The sequence below is a fragment of the Rutilus rutilus genome (genome assembly GCF_951802725.1).
Source record: "Rutilus rutilus genome assembly, chromosome: 5".
NCBI lineage: Eukaryota > Metazoa > Chordata > Actinopteri > Cypriniformes > Leuciscidae > Rutilus > Rutilus rutilus.
Window position 1 is genome coordinate 41,320,434 of NC_140213.1, and position 20,458 is coordinate 41,340,891.

Genomic DNA, 20,458 nt, shown 5'->3' on the forward strand with positions numbered 1-20,458 from the left:
TAGTGAATACATAATCTGATGCATTGAGTGTTTATTACATTTTTGTAATGATTAGAATTGAACTTGTTGCTGATCTAGGAAACCTATGGTGGCTTGTAGATGTCACTGTCAGATGTCACTACCATAGAAAAACGAGTTTTTCCCACTTTTTTTAATTAACTGCTGAACTTGACAGAACAGATTCTTCTGTCCTAGTGTGCATATAGATGACACTATGCTTGGGATCTTGCATGTCTACATTCTTTCTTTTTTTAAATCAGAAATGTTCCTTATTCTACGTTCAGTGAGAAAACAGTTTTTTTGTCTTTACTTATAGAGGGGGGAGTAATACTCTTTATTGATTTCATTATATTAACAGTATAGTTAAATTAAATAAACAAATATAACACACATAAGGGGAACTTTATTAACGGGGAAATCAGCGGAGCTTTATCTGGAATTATGCAGGTTAGATGGTCATCAGCACTTTCCAGCACAATAATGAAAGGTATAAATCTTGTTTTATGATTTTGTTTCTTTACCAGCTGAGTCTTGCTTTAATACCATTACGCAAAGCACAGCTCTAGGTTCAGCAGTAAGTGTACTGTAACCATGTGAACAAAAACATGTCTTGTTTAGGGAAGTTCTGGAATCTTACGAATGAAAAAATCCTTAGATTGTTCAAATTCTAGGTTCTTCTGTTTAATGTCAAAGAATTGACTGTGAGTAGTAGTGTTTTTTGATTTGGCATGCTGGTTTTAGCATCATTCATCTCAAATTTCAATTTTGACTATCTGTAAAACTTTCTATAGAAGTATAAAATATAATGGAATCTGATATAACAAAGATAAAATAGAATCTTAAATAAAAAGACATTTTAAGTGCTTAAGTTAAATTTGGTTTTGGATTACATTATGTAATATATGATTTAATTAAATAAAAGTAAATTTGACTATCCCACAGCTTTGTTTGTGGCCATTATGAATGTACTTTAGCAGGGAGGACTGAGCTTGTTAGAGACGGAATGTTAAGTTAAGCCAGTTTATCTGGTCATCCCAAAACTGAATGCGGTCGGACCGGAATGTCTTTCTGTAACTTCAGTCTGGCTATTGTAACCGTGTTACATTTAAAAGAAACAAAAACCTATTTTTGGAAGTTGTCATTACCTGTCTTGCATTCCAATGTTGTACCTTGATAGCACAGAAGTCACAGCAGTTTTATCAGGCTAGTGCTGGGAAACAAATGAGATGGCCTTGTTTTGTTTTTACTACGGCGTGGATGCAAATAGAGTCATGTTGAGCGGTTGTTTCCTAGAGGCTGTACACAATCCCTGGTGTCATAATGTAAAACGTGTTGTCTGTTTTATCTCTTAATTATTTGCTTATGCGAGAGAACTATAGATACAAAAGAGAGAGAGAGAGAGAGAGAGAGAGAGAGAGAGAGAGAGAGAGAGAACAGAGGTTTAAACAACTAAGGTTTACTACAGGCATATGATTGCACTAAATTTCCATTTGATACCCAGAGCGGTTCTTCAGACATAATGCCAGTGTCCTGGCAGGCCTGAGCAAGCTGATTGGGCAGCTCGTTCTCATGTTCAAAGTCACAGGTGTATGCCCAGAGGCTGTTAATTACCATCTCTACCTCATTATTTTTCATAATTAGAATATATTCTAGTGATATTCTTCTCTGCCAACGGAATCTAATGAAATGGTCATGCACACTATAGACTGAGTGAAGTTATTGGTGGCAATAGCGTGCCAGATATCCTGTTCAGAATTCGGCCATGCACTTTCTCAAATCTTTTGTGTTGAAGCCCAAACAACCTGGCAGGTACCAAAAATTATTGTCTCTGAAGTCTTTTTTTTTTTTTTTTTTTTTTAAGTTTGTTTATAACTTCCTTTATGTACTGTAAAATCTGGGAATTAAATGCATACATATACAGTATGAGTTATGAAATGGGATACATTGCCACCTGCAGGAGAAAGAAAGAAAGTAAATAAATAAATAAATAAATAGTAATTTAGTTGTCAGTATAGGAAACTGTATATTAATCCCTACATCATATCATGTCCATATGAATTGAGTAAATAATATTAATATATAATGTGTGTGTGTTATGGACACTGGAATGTCAAGTGATGTCTTTCAAATCACGCATTGCAGTTGTGACCAAACATAATGTGTAACCTTATACGGGCAACTTCCTTTATCCACATTATTTGCTTGATGGAGAAAAAAAAAGACAGTATGATGAGAAAATTACATTTTTTTTTTTTTTTTTTTAAGCTCATCTCCATGTACACATAGAAGTGGCAGTGACTTTAGTAGTTTCAGGATATATTCTGCCGGCTGCTATCTAAAGAAATGTTTTCCTGTCCAAATCACTGACAAACATCTGAATCTTAGTCCTTGCAGAGAGTGTTCTCAACCGTTTGGTCATATATTCAGTATTTGTGACCAATGAAGGGAAAGCTTTTCCCTGAGATAACTGTTCAGAGCTGACATATAAAAAAAAATGATATTAATATATATTGTCTAGAATATATATATATATATATTCTAGACAGTATTTCAAACTTTTTTTCTTGTGTTGCCTACTTAAGATGAATCACTTTATTGTATTTGTAAGTTTCTTTGGGAAAAAATGTCTTGTGAGTAATGTAAAAAGATTAGATTAAGATTTTGTTGGGTGCAAAATTGCGACCTCGTGTGGTGGTGTTTGAGAATGACACATCATCTCATGTCTACAATACAGTATGATACAGTGCGTTATTCCAAACTTTTTACCTACAGCAAAAGAAATGAATGAAGCAGGTGCAGAGTCTTTGATAAGACTTTAATTCGATGGTCCACTTTAGTCATTCTACTAACTATAAGTAACTTTGCAACTACATGTCAACTACCAGTCATTAGAGTACTTTAGTAGACTGTCTGCTTAATATCTACAAACACTTTATTTTGATGCTCCCCAACAGATATTCTACTGACTATGAGTAACTTTGCGAGTACATGTCAACTTATTCTACTAATACTCGTAGTTGATAAGTAGTTAGTAGAATGTCTAAAGTGGACCATCGAAATATCGAAATATCGAAATATTTCTTCTTTACATTGAAATATTTTCACTTTCAGATTCATGATCTTGTTTGTCTTCTTTATTGCAAAACTTCTAAGTCTGTGTCTTGAAACTTTGTGATTATCAGACATTTTGCGCTGATGGATACGAAAGCCTTTACAGTGCTATCCAGTGAACTAATAGTTATGCTGGCTACGTTTTACCCATCTTTCCATCCCATACTTTATTGATAAGATTCAGATGTTCTCTGAAAAGAAAATCTCTTTCGGTCTGCAGCCATTTGCATTACTAGTTGAGTCCTCACTCGGCCTGACACGACAGCATTCCCCGTCTCGTGTCTTCTCCAGCACCTGTATTTGCCTAACAATTAACGGCCAGCTCGCTCCCCGACTGACGCTACATGGGAGAAGCGGCCCGCGAGTCCCCTCCCCGTCCTCCATTTTGCTTGTGTTAATTTCCGCCGTCAGTGTTTTGTCTTCCCCTGGCTGCTCGAGCCCCTTCCTCCTGTCAAGCTGCCTGGAGGTTTGCTTGTCAGCGTCTGGCAGGGAGGAGTTCCTCCTGGAGATGTTCATTTGGAGAGGCGAGCTGACAGGCCTGACAGCCCGTCCCCACAGGGCTTTTGTCATGTGATTCCAGGCTCCCCGCAGGTTCTCTCAAGCACTCCTTTATCCATCCATACAAATGAAGCGATGGACTCTTTTTCTCTCATATTTTTTTTTTTTCTTCTTCTTACTAGCCAATCTGCATACCACAGCATAGACAAAGACGGAGCTCTCGCCCTCCCCTCTCGCAGACAGACTCAAGGCAGACTTTCTTAACAGGCTTTGGAGATTAACACTGCTTGCTCCCGGTTTCTGGGGTTTTAATACACCGGCATTAAATTAACAAATTCACGCTGGCTATAATTTTTACTCTTTCACAATCAGCCAGCTCCCATCACCATGAAAGACACAAAATGTCCGCCTCCCTACGCTAAGAACGCTCGCCTTAATAATGAGTTTTATTCAATGTCTGGAAGACCGTATCTGTGTGCTTGGACAGTGTGATGATATGAAACTCTGTTCCATCATGTTTTGTCATTAAATGAATGTATAAACAAAGCTCAATCATCAGAATTTGTGGCCTTACGTATGATTGAATACCACAAAATATAATTTTGACTTGTTCCCTTATGCAACAATTACTATTGATTTAGATGTACATGTACTGAGTCCTTTTTATGTTAGTAGTGTACTGATAACTGTTTGTTTTCTACAGGTACAAGTGACCCATTCGTCAAATTCAAATTAGACGGCAAACACATCTACAAAAGCAAAGTTGTGAACAAGAACCTGAATCCCACCTGGAATGAATGCTTTTCCTTCCCGGTCAGAGACCTCGATCAGACTGTTATTCTCAAGGTTTGGGATGTATTTACATCGTTACATAATGCAAATAATTGCTTAATTATGAACTTTAATATCTCTATTATTCATTCTACTTTAAGTCATTATTTTTTTTCTTCAAACATTTACAAAGTATGAAGAAAGTAATGTGTACAATACTGTGGCAAGCAACTGCAAAACAAAAACAAACAAATTCTGTAATAATTCTGACAAAGTGGTGATTTATATGTTTACCATTTTCACATATTTTGGAGTTGCATTCAAATCCAGTCTATTTGCCAAGGTATTCATAATGTTAAAGGAAGAGTTATATCTTGAGATTCCTCAGTTAATGGTACATGAAAAAAAAAAAAAAAAAAATCAGAATAAAGTTGGAATATGGAAGAATTTATGTAAACAAAAGAAAATAATCGTAATTTTTTTGTTTGGTTTTGTGTGTTAAACTTTTGTGTCATCATCCCACAATTACGATTGATGCAGGTGTATGATCGTGACCTAAGATCCAATGACTTCATGGGATCAAGCAGCTTTGCTCTCCAACAACTGGAATTGGACAAGTGAGGACAACTTTGTCATTTCATGACTTCCATATGATATTGTACTGTTAAAGTTTCTCTCATGAAAAGAATTCCTCCTCAGACATACATAAACAGATTTCCATCCGCAGAACGATTCCGATGGCTTTATCTTTGGAGGACCCCAACAGCGTGGAGGCCGACATGGGAGTGATCATTATAGAGACCTGCCTGTCCATCCGAGAGGAACCTGCCAAACGAAATGTACGACTCCTGGAAATAGTTCAATTCAATTCACATTTATTTGTATAGCGCTTTTCACAATACACATCGTTTCAAAGGAGCTTTACAGAAAATGCATGAGTCCACATTACAATTTAGACTGATCTGTTATCAGAGGTAACTGTCTACGTATTTATTCAATACATATCAAAATCACAGTTATCTACAAATGTATTAATTGAAACAATGTAATAATTTAAGGCAGAAACAATGACAATAGTCTCATTTTAGTGGAAACAGTCAAGAGGCTTTCTAACATAATGTTCATTTGCCACCCATTTTTCAGAAGTGGCTACTAAGAAGAAAGGGAAGCTTTAATAAGGTATGTCATGATACATTCTCTCCATATTACTTCTGTCCAGCTGCCTACAAGTGAGAAGAGCACCCACACAGTATTTGTTACCAGGCCAAAATACACAAAATATATACATTTGGTTAAATGCACTAAGTTACACAATCTAATAAAAGAGACACACAGCAATAAGGTTATTATTGTATCACATCTGTCCACTGGAGGGCAGTAGATCCTCACCATCTTCCCCACAGATACTTCACTGCTGTTTTGCACAAGATTTATGCAAGTTTCTTGACTTTATCTTACATTCACTTTCACTTAGTTAGTGAAACTTCAACATATACTTCAACAGAGCGAGAAACTTTTGTTTGTGTCTGCGACTCTCTGATGTGATTTCCAAAGTAAATGTATCACCATGATTTAAACAAAGCACACGGTCTGTCTAGCATTTTGTGCAGGTCAATTCATAGATGAGAGCTTATTTACCTCACAGCCGTGAAAGCTTGCAATTTAAGATTTCTCCGAACAAAAGCTCTGCCGCATGCTTCTGTAGAGTGGGGTGCCAGTGCTGTGAATGTACTTTTAGTATACTGTATTTTCGACCAGCAATTAATTTCATTTCAGTATGTCGTATAACTGTATATTATATAGCCTAAGTTATATAACCTGTTTGGATAATCAATACACTGACAAGAACTATTTTAGATGCAGTATCTTGCTAGATTGTTAGATAAAGTCTTTTTTAGATAAAGGTATTTTAAAGAAACTTCTGGGTTGGATTTTACCCCAAAATTAATATAAAATTACCAAATTATATTTTGTGTAAAAACAATGGGCTACATTGGGGACGAGACATTATTTTCATTAAAAAAAAGTACATTTGTATATAATTCTTGTTAATACAGAAATAAAAATCACACTGTCAGGACAACATTTTTAGCTTTATTAAAATCAGCAAAATGTTCTTATTTTAGTGGCATAAAGCAGGCAAAGTATAAACACACAGTTTTATATGTAATTTTCATTTGTCCCAAAATCTTGCCTCTTATGACTAAAATGAAACTTTTTTGCTGATGTTTTTATTATATTATATATATATATATTGTCAGGACAAAATATCTTTCTCTTTATTAAAATCAGCAACATTTTTATTCTATACAAGAACTATCATGATGTATATTTACGAATGAGCTTTAAAATACACATACATTTCTCATATACATTTATAAACTAAATATCAAATTATACAATATAAAATCTGATTTGCATTAGCAATAGAATTTGACGTGCTTAAATCAGTTGCAACAATCTTATAGCTTCAAAATATAATTTCTTGCTTCTTTCACTTGATTTTAATTTAAAATGTCTGAAACGTGAAGCCAGTTTTTGTGAGACTGACTCAAAAGCACACGTGTTGTTAGTTTATGTGATCAGGTATGGATCAGTATGTGTTTTGTTGGTGTTTCCACTGCAGTGTCTTCTGCCAAATCAACTGAGATCTAGTTCTATTTGACACCTATCAGTACAGGCAGAACATGTCTCTCAATTCTTACCTCTCCTCCTCTATCACACTTCCTTCTTCACAGCCATGCCACGCTGTCTTTGAGATGGAAACGGGCAGCGGTATTGGCACATAGCATGTGGTTCTTCTTCCTGACAGTGTCTGGAGTGTGTCTATGTGTGTGTAAGTCTTTGAGGCACTATGCCAGTGTAAGATGCTGAGGATATGTGTGATGGCTCATTCCCAGGCATGGTGAGCTATAACCCAGATGTTGGGATGTAATATCACAGCTGTGGACGGACAGCACTGAAGCTCTAGCCAAATGGGTACGGCTTTGGGCTTGTCCCCTTGTCCCCATGCTGCTCCACCATATGGAGGCAATCCCCCAGCTCTTTTAGCACCAGGAATAGCCTCTCTTTTGGGGCCACTTACTCTTAAGCGGAATTGTTTTATTGGCCACGCCGATCACAAATTTGTCCAAAATAAACACTTGGGAAGACTTGGCTTGGATGAATATTATATTTCTCTCTCAGCTCCCTCTATAACTACCCCCCTTATCCCCCACTCTCTCAGTCTCTCTCTCTCTCTCTTTAAAGAGGCTTGTTTATGGAGATGTGGCCATTACATTAAATGTTAATGCTGGTTTGTCTGCTGTGCCGTGTGTGTGTGTGTGTGTGTGATGCTAATGGAGCAAAGGCTCAGTCACACTCTCCGAGCAGCCAGGTGGGAAAACAGCTCTCTGGTCTGTGATTACTGGCAGAACAGACCAGCCTCTTCCTGATGCTGTGTTTTTTGAAAGTGCAGGGCTATCAACCCACAAGTCATCTCCGTACTGTGTACTTATCCATCTGCAGTCGTGTTGATGGACCTGTTTTCTCTCTCCGAGGTGTGGGGATCACCTGCACATTTCAACTAGCAGTTTTTAGAAGGGTTTTATTTCATGATATATTTTGTTACAAGAAACAGAAATAGAATTGTATTTAAAATGTGTTTTAACATGCATATTCTACTATATATATATATATATATGCATACATTTCATTTATTTATAGTAGGTCATAACTCAGAAGGAGAAGATCCCTGCTTCAAAATTGTATTTGTCCCTTTGCTTTTAATACCAAATTTTAACAGACAGTTTGAGGTCAGTACTTTCAAATGTGGCATTTATTACAAACTTTCTATTCAGCAAAGTAATTTACATTTAAAGAAATAAAAAAATGGTGAAATGTATCACAGTTCCACAAAAATATTAAGCTGCACAACTGTTTTCAACATTGATCTAGTAGTTGATAAGAAATGTTTCTTGAGCAGCAAATCAGCATATTAAAATGATTGTGACTGAAGACGAATGTAATGAGTAATGATGCTGATAATTCAGCAGTATATATATATACACAGTACATATATACATAAATGTGTGTGTGTGTTTAAATTCATAACCACACTATTTATATAAAATGACGGTGTATGCTGCAAAACATTTATTTACAGTACAAACATGTCTTCAATTAGAACCTGGTTCCAAGGCTATCACAAGTCTTTCTCGCAATTTCGTCAAAACCTCATCTATGAGAGCCAAGTATAATATGTTACCTTGGTAACATATTTAAATAAGCAGCAATGAAAAATACACCAAAAACTGAATGTTTAAGTTTGCACAGCATTAAAACATGTTTATGATCAACAAGATGAGCTGAGAGAGCAACATTGGCCCAAACATCGAATGCCTTATTGTGTATGTTGGCTGTTCCAGGGTCAGCCGGTGAGCCAGGCGCAGGCTGGGCGACTCATGAAGAGTCAGGTTTGGACTGGAGTTTACACCGTCATCCTGGTGGAAGGCCAGGACATGCCCGACTGCGGTCAGGGAGACATCTACGTACGCTTCAAATTGGGAGACCAGAGGGTCAGGAGCAAGGTGAGCTCATCCCTCTCCCCCTTCATCTTTTTGCTTCTCTTGCTTTCTCTTTTTCCCGTGCTCATTACATCATCTCGTCTCTTTGTTTCTATACATCTATCCTTTTTTTTCTCTCAATACCTCATTAAACCCTTCCCTCCCCCTCTTCCTCCTCCCATACTTTCTTAGTTGTTCACATACCTCGCTTTAGATATTCCGTCCGCTCTACACACCTTCCTCCCCCTCTTTCGGATGGCTTCTCCCAGGCTTCACTGCTCTGGTGACAGAGGAGGCTTCTCATTAGATCGGCCGTGTCTGGCAGGGCGTCTCTCCTGATGCTTCTGTTACCGCGTCTTGTTCGGCTCATTTGCATACCCAGAATACCTTGCTCATCTACCTCCCGCCCTCAATGGTTCCAACTAGCTAGTCTTGTATTCTCATGTCATCTTTTTTCTAGAGCCCCCTGGCTCTGTTTGGGCATGTTTGCTTGTTGAACAAAACTAGTTCTAATTGGATGCTGTCAGAGTTTATAATCCCAGCGAGAAGAGAGGATGCGTTCTCCTAAAGACGGCTGCTCCTCCTCCACCACATGTCTTATTGAAGTCTTACTGAATAAGGCTTAATACACCTGTCATGTTAGCTGTCTCTGTTTTGAGAGTCCCTTAAAATTGACACAACTTCCTCTCTCTCTGGTTCCTGCTTGTCTATCTTTCTGTCGCAGAATCTGTGTATTAAGGCAAAGCCGCAGTGGAGAGAGTCTTTCGACTTTAACCAGTTCCAGGATGCACAGGAGAATCTCGTGGTGGAGGTTTGCTGCAAGAGGGGCAGGAAGTCGGAGGAGTTCTGGGGAGTGTAAGTTTGTTGGAGCCACTTCGCATACTGTTTTAAAAGTTTTAAAAGGAGGGGGAGTCGGGCAAGCTGTGTCACCTTTTGCTTCAGTTTGTCCACTAGCCAATTACAAAAAGGATAGAGGTATTCTAAAATGCCTAAATATACTGTATTTCAGGACGTCTGCTATCAAATGACATTTGAAGAATGTGCCTATAGAAGTGACACAACTTTAGGAGTAGGCTGGGACATCTTAAGAGGAAAGTTGAACCATTGAGAAATAAAAGATTTACATTTCAAGTGAACACATACACTACCATTGAAAGTTTGGGGTCGTAAAGAATTTCCATATTGTATGTTCAGCAAGGCTGCTTTTATTTGATCAAAAAGACAATTTAAAATTGTATATATTTAATATACTTAAACATTTAATTTATTCCTGTGATGCAAAGCTGAATTTTCAGCATCATTACACCAGTCTTCAGTCACATGATCCTTCAAAAATCATTCTAATATGCTGATTTAGTGCTCAAGAAACATTTCTTCTTATTATCACAGTTGAAAACAGTTATTCTGCTTAGTGGAAAGGTGATACCTGCTATTTTTTCAGGATTTTTTGAATAATAGACAGTTTGAAAGAACAGCATTTATTTGAAATAGAAATCTTTTGTAACATTAATGCCTTTGTCACTTATGATCAGTTAAAAAAGGCCACAAAAAAAAACCCAATCCCATTCTAAATGTCTAATTTTGCTGCATATATTACACATTTTACTAAACCAGACATTTTAATATTTTAAATATTTTATCTAGTGAAATTTTGTATTAGTAATTCATTTGGAGACAAGACAGCATACTCACTGACACATCTTACCCCACTCTCTCATATTGCAGTGATCTGATGGCCACAACCTAAAGTATTGCTCAAAAGCACAAATTCATAATGTGCTTTTTGAAAACCACTGCATATGCTTATCCATTGATGAAATACTAATAGGTTCTACTCTTCACAGTCTGGAAATTGACCTGACCAGACTTCCTACCAATCAGAGGCAGTTATATACTCATTCGCTGGACCAAGGCTATGGTCAACTGGTGTTTCTGGTCACACTGACCCCGTGTTCTGGTGCATCCATCTCAGACATCCAGACGGCTCCATTAGATGACCCCAAGACCTTTGAGAGGATGCAGGAGCGATATGTGGGTATTACATAGTGCTATTTTAGTTTTCATGTATTTTTTATTGATCTATTTTTGTTACCAACTCCATGTAAATTGATATGATTAATATGATATGAAATAAATATGATTATATGTTTTTAAATTTTGTAAGATAAAAGGTCATTTGTATTTACAGAGACCGGTGAACTTCCTGCGGGACTTGAAGGATGTTGGCTATCTTCAAATCAAGTTAATAAAAGCCACAGATCTTCCATCAACAGATATAAGTGGTACTTATCTGAATTAAATATAGTGTCATAATGTATGTAAGGGATTTTGTACAGTTATTAAGTAAAGTATTGCCTATTATAAATATTGATGCAGTCTTAATAATGTCAAAATGTTTGAACTTAATCAGGTAAAAGTGACCCCTTTTGTACCGTTGAGCTCGGTAATAGCAAACTGCAAACTCACACGATATCCAAAACCCTGAATCCTGAATGGAGAACAGCCCTAACATTGTAAGTTAAAATGATAGAAGTCTCATTATGTCATTATGCATGCTCATGGTATTGATATCACATTGATTTTGACATGTCGTCAGCCCCATTAAAGACATCCATGACGTTCTGGTGCTGACAGTCCATCATGATGATGGGGACAAAGCTCCAGACTTCCTGGGAAAAGTTGCCATTCCTTTGCTGACTGTAAGTACCACACAAATAAGTAGTTTTATAATAATCGTTGCACAGTTTCTATCATTGTGCCAGTGTTAAACTACAATATCTCTACTATGCCTTTAGATTTCTAATGGCCAACAAATAACCAGAATGCTGAAGAATAATAATCTATCAAGGGCGACCAAAGGAAGCATCACTGTGGAGCTGGATGTCCTCTACAACCCTGTAAGTGCAGCATCATATAAAATAAACATGATTAATTATGAATAATATGAATGATATCGGATGCTTTGAGAGTCCTTTACTAAAACGAAACGTCATTCAAACCTAATTAACTTTCTGTTAAGATTATATTCAAGTTCTTAAAAGCTGTCAAGTCATTATGTGACAAAAGTCTTGTTTTTCTTCTTCTTCTTTCCCAGATCAAAGCAGGATTCAAAACCATCCAGCCGAAAGAAACAATGTTTGCAGAGGACAACCCGAAGTTTAACAAAAAGGTGATCTTCATCAACAATTACAGCACCATATTTTCCACTTTCTCTTAATATTAGCTTTGTTGTTGGCACCTTCAGAGACTCATTACGTTCAGTTTTTTCCTCCAGCACCGCCTAAAGCTCTTTAGATACCAAAGATGACTTGACTTATTAATATTTATCACCTATGAACCTTCAGTTTAAAAGCCTCTTTACACCTGAGTGAATGTCATGTTGTGAGCATTATGTCCTCAGGCACATCTTGCTAACTACTGCTTTGTCCCCATTAGCTTTTAGCACGTAATATCTATCGAGTGAGGAAGATCAGCGTGGCCATTCTCTATACGCTGCAGTATATTAACAGCTGCTTCCAGTGGGAGAACAAACGGAGGAGTATTACAGCCTTCCTGGTAAGACTTCATACCACTAGATCTCAACTCTGTGGCCCTTTTAGTAACCTGAGGTCAGTGACCGCATCTGAGTAATCCTTCTTTGAAGAAAACGCTCTGCTCCTTAATAGGAACTTTTCACAAGACGGAAAACAGACCGTGCTCATTTGGCCCTGGCCTGTCAGGGTGTAGCTATAAAGTGTTGTGAATCAATGATTTCTTTTTTTATCTGTTGATTTTTTTAAATAAATAACTGTTATTGAACACCCACCACAACTTAATCCACATTACGAGATTTCTTTTGTTGATTTTTTTAGAAAAAAAAAAAAAGAAAAAAAAAGGGAATAAATTTATTTACCGTAATAAATTATGTGTTTGGAGTCATCGCTGAGAGGTTAATACATGTCCTCAAGACTCTGTCACAGTTTCCCATGTGTTTTGTGTTCAAGGACTCTTATTTTTATATTCTGTTGCCTTGCTGCTTCTGGATTAATTTCCTGTGGTTTAGTTCCTGTTTGCCTTTGTTTCATTAGTTCACCATATTAATCCATTAACCACACCTGTGCCTTGTTAGCCTCTTGTATTTATACTCCTGTGTTTCAGTCTTAGATTGTCAGTCATTTCCAATTGGATTCTTCTCTTCTTTCTGTTTGGATTTATGTTTTTTTGTTTGGATTGTCATTTGTTTGCACGTTTCGTTTGCGCTGCCATTGATGGAATTTTCTGTATGACACAACGCTATTATGGATTTTCTGTAAGAGTAGAGAAGCTCCGGATCAAAACACAGGCAAAAAAGGAGCAGAATCAAGTGATAGAAGCTTTGCTTAGGCGCGTTGTAGTCTTTGAAAAAAAAAAAAGTTTGTTCAAAATGTTGCTTTTTTATGAAACTTTTTATGAAAAAAGGGATGCAAAATAATGTTTAAAAGCAGAGGCTCTGTTCTTTCTTTTGACTATATTGAGCGTTCAGATCTTCATGCAACAAAATATTCTGGGGGCCATGAATGTTTTGTCAAAATTATCATAAATGCTGGCGGTGGGTGGCACCTTTAAAAAAAAAAAACGCCGGGAGGGAAATAGTTAATAAACTCCTTGCGAACAGATTATCTTCTCTTCACTGCAAATCGTGACAGATTTAGGTTTTAATCATTTCCTGTCAATTAAACAATGGCAAAAAGTTCGAATCAGATTTGCTTTCCTCCATTGATCTGTTTGTTATATACAGGCCTACACTACGGTTCAAATGCCAAGAATGCATTTATTTAATCAAAAATACAGTAAAAACAGTAATATTGTGAAATATTACAATTTAAAATAACTATTTTCTATATATTTTAATGTATTTTAAAACATTTTTTAGCATAATTTTTAGCATAATAATCTTCAGTGTCACATGATCCTTCAGAAATCATTCTAATATGCTGATTTGCTGCTCAAGAAACATTATTATCAATGTTGAAAATAGTTATGCTGCTTAATATTTCTGAAAAATGTGCTACATGTATATTTTGCAATATACATGTTTTTACTGTCACTTTTGATTAGTTTGTGTCCTTGCTGAATAAAAGTATTAATTTTCATTAAAAAAATCATACTGACCCCAAACTTTTGAACGCTTGCGTATAGCATCGGCACTTTATGCTAAACTTTAATGCTTAAGCCCTTCCGATCTATGTTCCAGCGAGCAGATTTAGGAATTAGGTAGCATTTTTATCCATGCTTTAACACACAAGCAGTTATTTTTTCGAGGCTTTCTTGAAGCTGTAATATAATGTGCAGTCTCCCGTGCCGCTGCGCCTCGCTACTGGAATGAGCAGTGCCCCCTGAAGGGGAGTCATCGGAGGTGTGCGTGTGCCCATCCACCTGAGGAGACGGGGTGTCAGGCTGGGAAGAGGCGTGGGACGTCCCGTTGCCCGCTCTATCTTTGTCTGCACACGTGGGGTTGAGAACAGAAAGAATATCATCTCTTCTCCACTAGCATGTGGCCTGTTTCCGCACCACTGCGTTCAAAGCTGTGCAGGTGATGCTGAGCTATGGAAATGACAGGAAGAATGAAAATAGGGCACCTGTGTAAACCGTCTAGGCTTTAGAAACAACAGGCCGGAGGGGTGAATCTCAACTGTGCGTTTTTTTATAGCTTTAAAGACCAGTTTCATGCTTTTTTGTACTCTCTCACAACGTTTAATTACCATACATGTTGCACGACGTCTATAAAACAGCGCGTAACCCACAAGGGTCAACAAACACATATCTGTCTTTCTCTCGCTCTATGGGTGTATGCATATCTGTAGGCTGCCGTAATAAGGTAACAGAGTCAGACATTGACAGATGCTTGCCTCTAAGAAGAGCATAATTAGAGGAGACCGTGCTTTCCTCGACGTGTTCTCATCCAATCCATGTCATCGTAGTCATGTCAGCCGTTTCATTTAATAATGTAGGCCTGTATACTTGGAATGTAGTACACAAAGTAGCCAGTGGAGAGAGGATACTATTTACTTTACAAACATATATTTAAAATACATTACAATACATTATTCATAGAGCCAGTGGAGTCTCTGTCCTGTAGCTTTTACACTTTACGCAACTTATAATGCATTTGTGGTGCTGCGGTTTCTTTGTCCAGGTCTGTAGGTTGCACAGGCAGCGCCTGTTCCCGGAACACACTCCCACCCCAGTGCTGGAAATCCCAGAGGTCACCACCCCGACCTGCACACAGCAGAGCGCATATACACGCTCCCTCTCGCAAAACACAGCTTTCATCTGTGGAGAGTGGGAAATATGTGTGTGGGTGCATGTGTTTTCGTTTGAATATCCTCTGCTTTGTGCATGTGTGTATATATATATATATGCACTAAACTTTTCTATATTGTATAATAATATATTCTTTGTTATGCAAAGAAACTCTGATTGGACCTCTGAAGGAGGGAAGTTAAGTTTAACATAAGTGCACCTGTAAAGTCACTAGTTGAGTGATTTGTCTTATAACTTTGAATGGCTAAGGTTGTTCAAAATCACCTAGCGTGCAACAACAAGCAAAACACTGCAAAAATAACTTACTTCATAAGTATTTTTGTCTTGTTTTCCAGACAAAAACCTTAAACTCTCTCTACCTTAAAACAAGATACTTTACACTAAGCAAGCATAAGAAATCAGACAATAGGATATTGATATCATGATTAAGTTATTACATTTGGTAACATTTTATTTTACAGTGCCTGTACCCCATGTACATACTATGCAATTATTATAGTAATTACAATAACTGGTTAATAATAACCCATGTAGTTACCTTATATTACCCAGTACTTTCTTAATGTAAGGGCACGTACCCTAAAGTAAAGCGCAACCCCAAACCCAACCTTAACCGTACATGTTAGTATCTAATATTACTCAATCCTTAATTGTATAATTACACTATAAGGATATTACCTAAAAATAAAAGCTTAACTTAGTAGGCCTACATATATATATTACAATGTAATACATTTGTATCAGTAATAACATGTGTTACATATATTACTTTTTTAAACTTTTGTGAGGTTTTAGTGATTATGCAGATTTTTATTGCATAAATCCCACTGTTAAGTGTTCCTTTGAATTTTTTATGCATGTCCACCCAAGGCACTGTTTTTAATACTTCCAGTCTCATTAGGAGCATCTGCATATACATTTGAGAGAAAAAAAAAACGCTTAATATATCTCCCAAAAGCATGCAGCCGTGCTCTCTTAACCAGACAGACTGCTTACATAGTTGAATATTTTTTATTGCTTGTTTATGCAACAGTAATGAGCCTAGAAACAGCACTTATAAAGTCCGACAACTACAGTAAGTCCAAGAAGGAGGGCCCGTGTCAGATCAAATCTTTATAAAATACCACTTTTTAGATGTGGCTTGCACTTACTGAGAAAGATGAATGTGGCATACATCAGTGGAGACTGCAGAGGGGTCACACAGAGTTCTCTGCTGCATGTCTCACTGTGGCCTGTAGATGGAGCTACAGCACTGTCCAAACATGCATGCACACACTCACACAGGGCCGGCGATGAGAACAGGTATTAGTCGAGAGCAGGCCGGTGACAATTCGGATGGTAAGCATTAAGCAAAGTAATTTCTTACAGCGCATTACACAGAGCAAACAGACTCCAAAAAGTTTCCACCACAGGCTAAATGAGCATTACGCAGCCAGGCATTAACTGGCCAAATTTGCAGCTTCTGAACTCTGTAGTTTCAAGCTTTTTCAATAAAGATGAAAGGGATCGAAGGGTGAGGAAAAAAGAGATTATTTACACTTGAAAGCTGATTTGGAGCTTTGCTGTCATTAGAGTCTTTTAAGTATTTAAGTAGAATTAATATTTTAACATATGAGCTTGCTTCGTCTGTCAGTAGTCTGGACTAGAAAGGAAAACCTGCACGCGTGTTTGTGTGTGTGAGCGTGTTTAAGATTTTTTTTCTTTCCCTTTTTGACACTGCCAGGTAGCAAGCGGTTTCGACATCATTTGACAGGCTGTGAAATGCTGATTGCTTCACATCACAGACTGTAAAGATGGCATCTGATGAATGTTTGATGCCGTGCAGCTGTAAACACAGTTGGCAGCTGTGACGGAGCGTTCTCTCTCTCTCTCATTCTCTCTCTTCCTGTTTCTGTCTAGCAGAATCGCCAGCACCAGATGATAGCAGGACGGGGTCTAGGCAGGTTCCTGGGTCCTGGGGGAACGCTATAAAGTGGCGGGCACGGTCTAAGCTATTAACTGGCTTACTGGGACAGCCGGGATTAGACTGATTATCAGCGTTTCCACGACCCGATTCGTTATTTCAGTTAACTCGTGTGATGTCCTCAGGAAAACGCAATGATCTCCTGATATTGAGGGGTTTTCCAGCATGGCATCTCATGTCTGTGCTAGGGCTGTCAATTTAATGTTAATTCGGTACAGTTAATTACTTAAAGAAATATATTAATACTTTTAATTGTAATTCCCCAACAAGGAATTTCCCTTCAATTTGAGCAAGGTTTCCACAAGGTCACACTCAGCGCAGGCCCAACAGAACTTTTTTTAAAAACGTGGTGCAGAACACTAAAAAGGAGCAAACCATATTGGCCAAAGACATCTGTCTGCATATGTGTGGACCAACAATTAGTGCAGATGGAATGCAACCACAATTCCTATGTGAACTAAGTCAGCCTAGCTGTGGACAAAACGCAATATATTGTCTTCTAAAGCTAAATGGTTATGTCTGAACAATAATTTACTTGGTTCAATAATTTACTGCCAATCTTTAGAGCAATATAAACTCAAACAGGGTGGTCAGTACATGACCACGATTGACCAATCAGAATTCTAGGGAGCCGACCAAAAAGAATTTGAAGAAATTGTCAAATAAAAAGGTTAAAGGTTAAGCTTTTACAGAGTCAAACAATATATATAGTTGCTTCTGTGACTTGGGTGTAAACATTTAGCTTGAGACCAGCAAAAATAAACAAATTGAAGAGAACTTTGGCACATGACGTGCAACAATAACATACAACATCTAATATCTATTAGTAATATTAAAATTCATCATTTATTCACCCTTATGTCGTCCCAAACCTGTATGACTTTCGGTTCCGGTTACCATTGACTTCCATTGAATGGTCAAAGATTCTCAATTCTTTTTCTGTGTTCCACCGTAAAGAGAAAGTCATAGAGGTTTGGAACAAACATTAGGACGAGTAAACAATGACATAATTTACATTTTTGGCTAATTTCTATGCAATTAATTTGATTATTTAATGAACATGTCACGCACTTCATTCCCTTAAATGTTTTAATCGATTGACAGCTCCAGTCTTTGTGTTAGATCTTTGTCTGTCAGGGTTTTCTTTGTCCCTTACCTTTGTTTCGCTTCACTCTGAAAGTTTCCCTGGACAGCTACACTGAAATGAATGTGTGTGTGTGGGTCCCGCTGTGTGCCTCATGGGCTTTAAGAAACTGTCAAGGAGTTTGTGCTGCGAGTATGACAGGAGGGCGAACCCTTGATAGTGATATATGTGCACGGGCTCTTCCTGAAACTCTGGAGGAAGGGATTAATAATTAAAGAGCTGGATTTGAGCGTCCGCTAACAGTGCAGTGATGGCTGGAGATTTGACAGTGTCAGTGTTGTTATTGAGATGTGTATGCTCCGTGTCATCGTTCGGCTCCTGGGGCTCAGCGGCGAGTCTGCCTTGACCCCGCGCACATCCCTCTTATCCTTCACACTGACAGTAGCGCCGCTGACAGCTCCTCCCTTCACTCCGCTTGTGCTTTTTACATACGAGTGTACGTTTTTATGATCACTCCACTTAAATGTGCGCATGCAGTTTGCATGTTTACATATTCATTGTTTGCTTTGCATAATTTGTACATATTTTTAATATTCTCCTTCCATCTGTGCATAAACATGCTTTAGCATAAACAGCTTGCATTCCGCTCTCATTTTTTTTTTTTTGCCTATTACTGCCGGCGAGCAAACATGCTCCGTCTTTAACCCTGATGCACATGTCTGTGTGCGTTTGCGTGTCGTAATGACCAGCACTAACACGCTCGCCACCTCCACAGTCACAGAGGACAACTCTCCCCGGGCGCCCGTGGTCGACTGGCTGTGACGTATGCGCTCGTATGTGTGTGTGAGCTTCCGTGAGCCGAGCTGACACTCGGGGTGCCGTCTGCCCCAGGGGAGAAGGCTCGCATGGCAGATCTGTCACCCGTGAGGTCGCTGAATGTTAACGCTCCCAACATGGATTAAACACTGGTGGCCAGTGCGGCGGGGTGGGGTCGCTGTGCCAGCCGCTGACAGGCACCACAGGGCTCTGTACGCTGGCCTCCACACCGCCGGTGACAGAGAGACTTTATCTCTCCCTCTCTCGCTCTCGCTCCCTCTGGGCGCACACAGTCCACTCCACCGCTCCACTGATAAGGACATGAGCCGAGAATCACAAACATGTATCATGCACTCACAGCCTGCAGTGCGCTTGCAGGATCACGTTATATGCTACACTTTATCTATTTCAGTATGTCTATGTTTGGGAATAATTAGATCTACAAGGAATTATAAATAGAATATAATTGTCTTAATTTCAGAATAATTTTTTGAATGTTTCATAATAAATTGTTAATGATATCCACAATAGCAAGATTAATTTAAAATAATTTAATTAAAACAGTCATCATTGTATTTCATTTACATTCCAACAGATTACATGTTTTAATTGAATTAATTAGCCACCAAATATTCTTTGATATTATAAAAACTTTATAAAAACGCATTATATTTAAAATATATTGTCAAAAAATTTGCTACTTTTGTCAAGTGTCTGGCCTGCACGGATGGGCATATTGGTGAATAGCAGAGAGTATTTCATGTAGATATATTATTGTATAAATCGGATAAAAAATGAACGAACTTGCATTTTCAGTGACCAAATTCCTCGTACACGTTGGCATAAGCAATAATTGAACATATTCCAAATTAGAAAATCATTATAATGCAGCCAAAGATAACACAAAGGATTAGTTCACCTCCCAAATCTTTTGCTCGTTTGTCACATAACAGAAACAATGAACGAATCATTCATGAATGACCCACCAATACCATTTACTCAGTTTACTGGACATATTGGTGAATAATAGAGACGGTGTAATGTTGTAGAAATATTTAAACCTGATCTTTGTCACACCATTCACAGTTCTGAATCCTGAAACTCTCCAATCTGAACACAGCTCAATGGGTCTTGGTGTGCATTTACTGTAGCTGTACACAAGCTTCTCCATGTCTCTCAAGGTCTCTTTTTTTGTCTCGATTGCTTACTGCGGACATGTATGACTGTTACTGCCACTGGGGCCTTTGATTCAGTGCAAATGTTGTCATTTTTCTGTGTTTTAATCAAGACACTGATGTATGTTTCTCGCATCGCCCTACATTTCACCTTGGAAAAAAGCCAGAGAAAGAGGGAAAAGTGTGGCAACGCTGTAAGGATCCTCTGTTCACA

The 20,458-nt window shown here is 38.0% G+C and overlaps 1 protein-coding gene across 1 annotated transcript in view; it reads left to right on the plus strand.

Annotated features, from left to right (window-relative positions):
- Positions 1-20,458, plus strand: part of mctp2a (multiple C2 domains, transmembrane 2a) — a 49,678-nt gene that overhangs the window by 10,088 nt on the left and 19,132 nt on the right. The window contains exons 5-17 of the mRNA XM_084409921.1: positions 4,313-4,455; positions 4,921-4,997; positions 5,108-5,219; positions 5,524-5,559; positions 8,787-8,948; positions 9,649-9,779; positions 10,769-10,955; positions 11,113-11,206; positions 11,335-11,437; positions 11,521-11,623; positions 11,720-11,821; positions 12,019-12,093; positions 12,360-12,479. Of these exons, the coding sequence (XP_084266047.1) occupies positions 4,313-4,455; positions 4,921-4,997; positions 5,108-5,219; positions 5,524-5,559; positions 8,787-8,948; positions 9,649-9,779; positions 10,769-10,955; positions 11,113-11,206; positions 11,335-11,437; positions 11,521-11,623; positions 11,720-11,821; positions 12,019-12,093; positions 12,360-12,479 (1,445 nt within the window). The remainder of the gene's footprint in view (positions 1-4,312; positions 4,456-4,920; positions 4,998-5,107; positions 5,220-5,523; positions 5,560-8,786; positions 8,949-9,648; positions 9,780-10,768; positions 10,956-11,112; positions 11,207-11,334; positions 11,438-11,520; positions 11,624-11,719; positions 11,822-12,018; positions 12,094-12,359; positions 12,480-20,458) is intronic.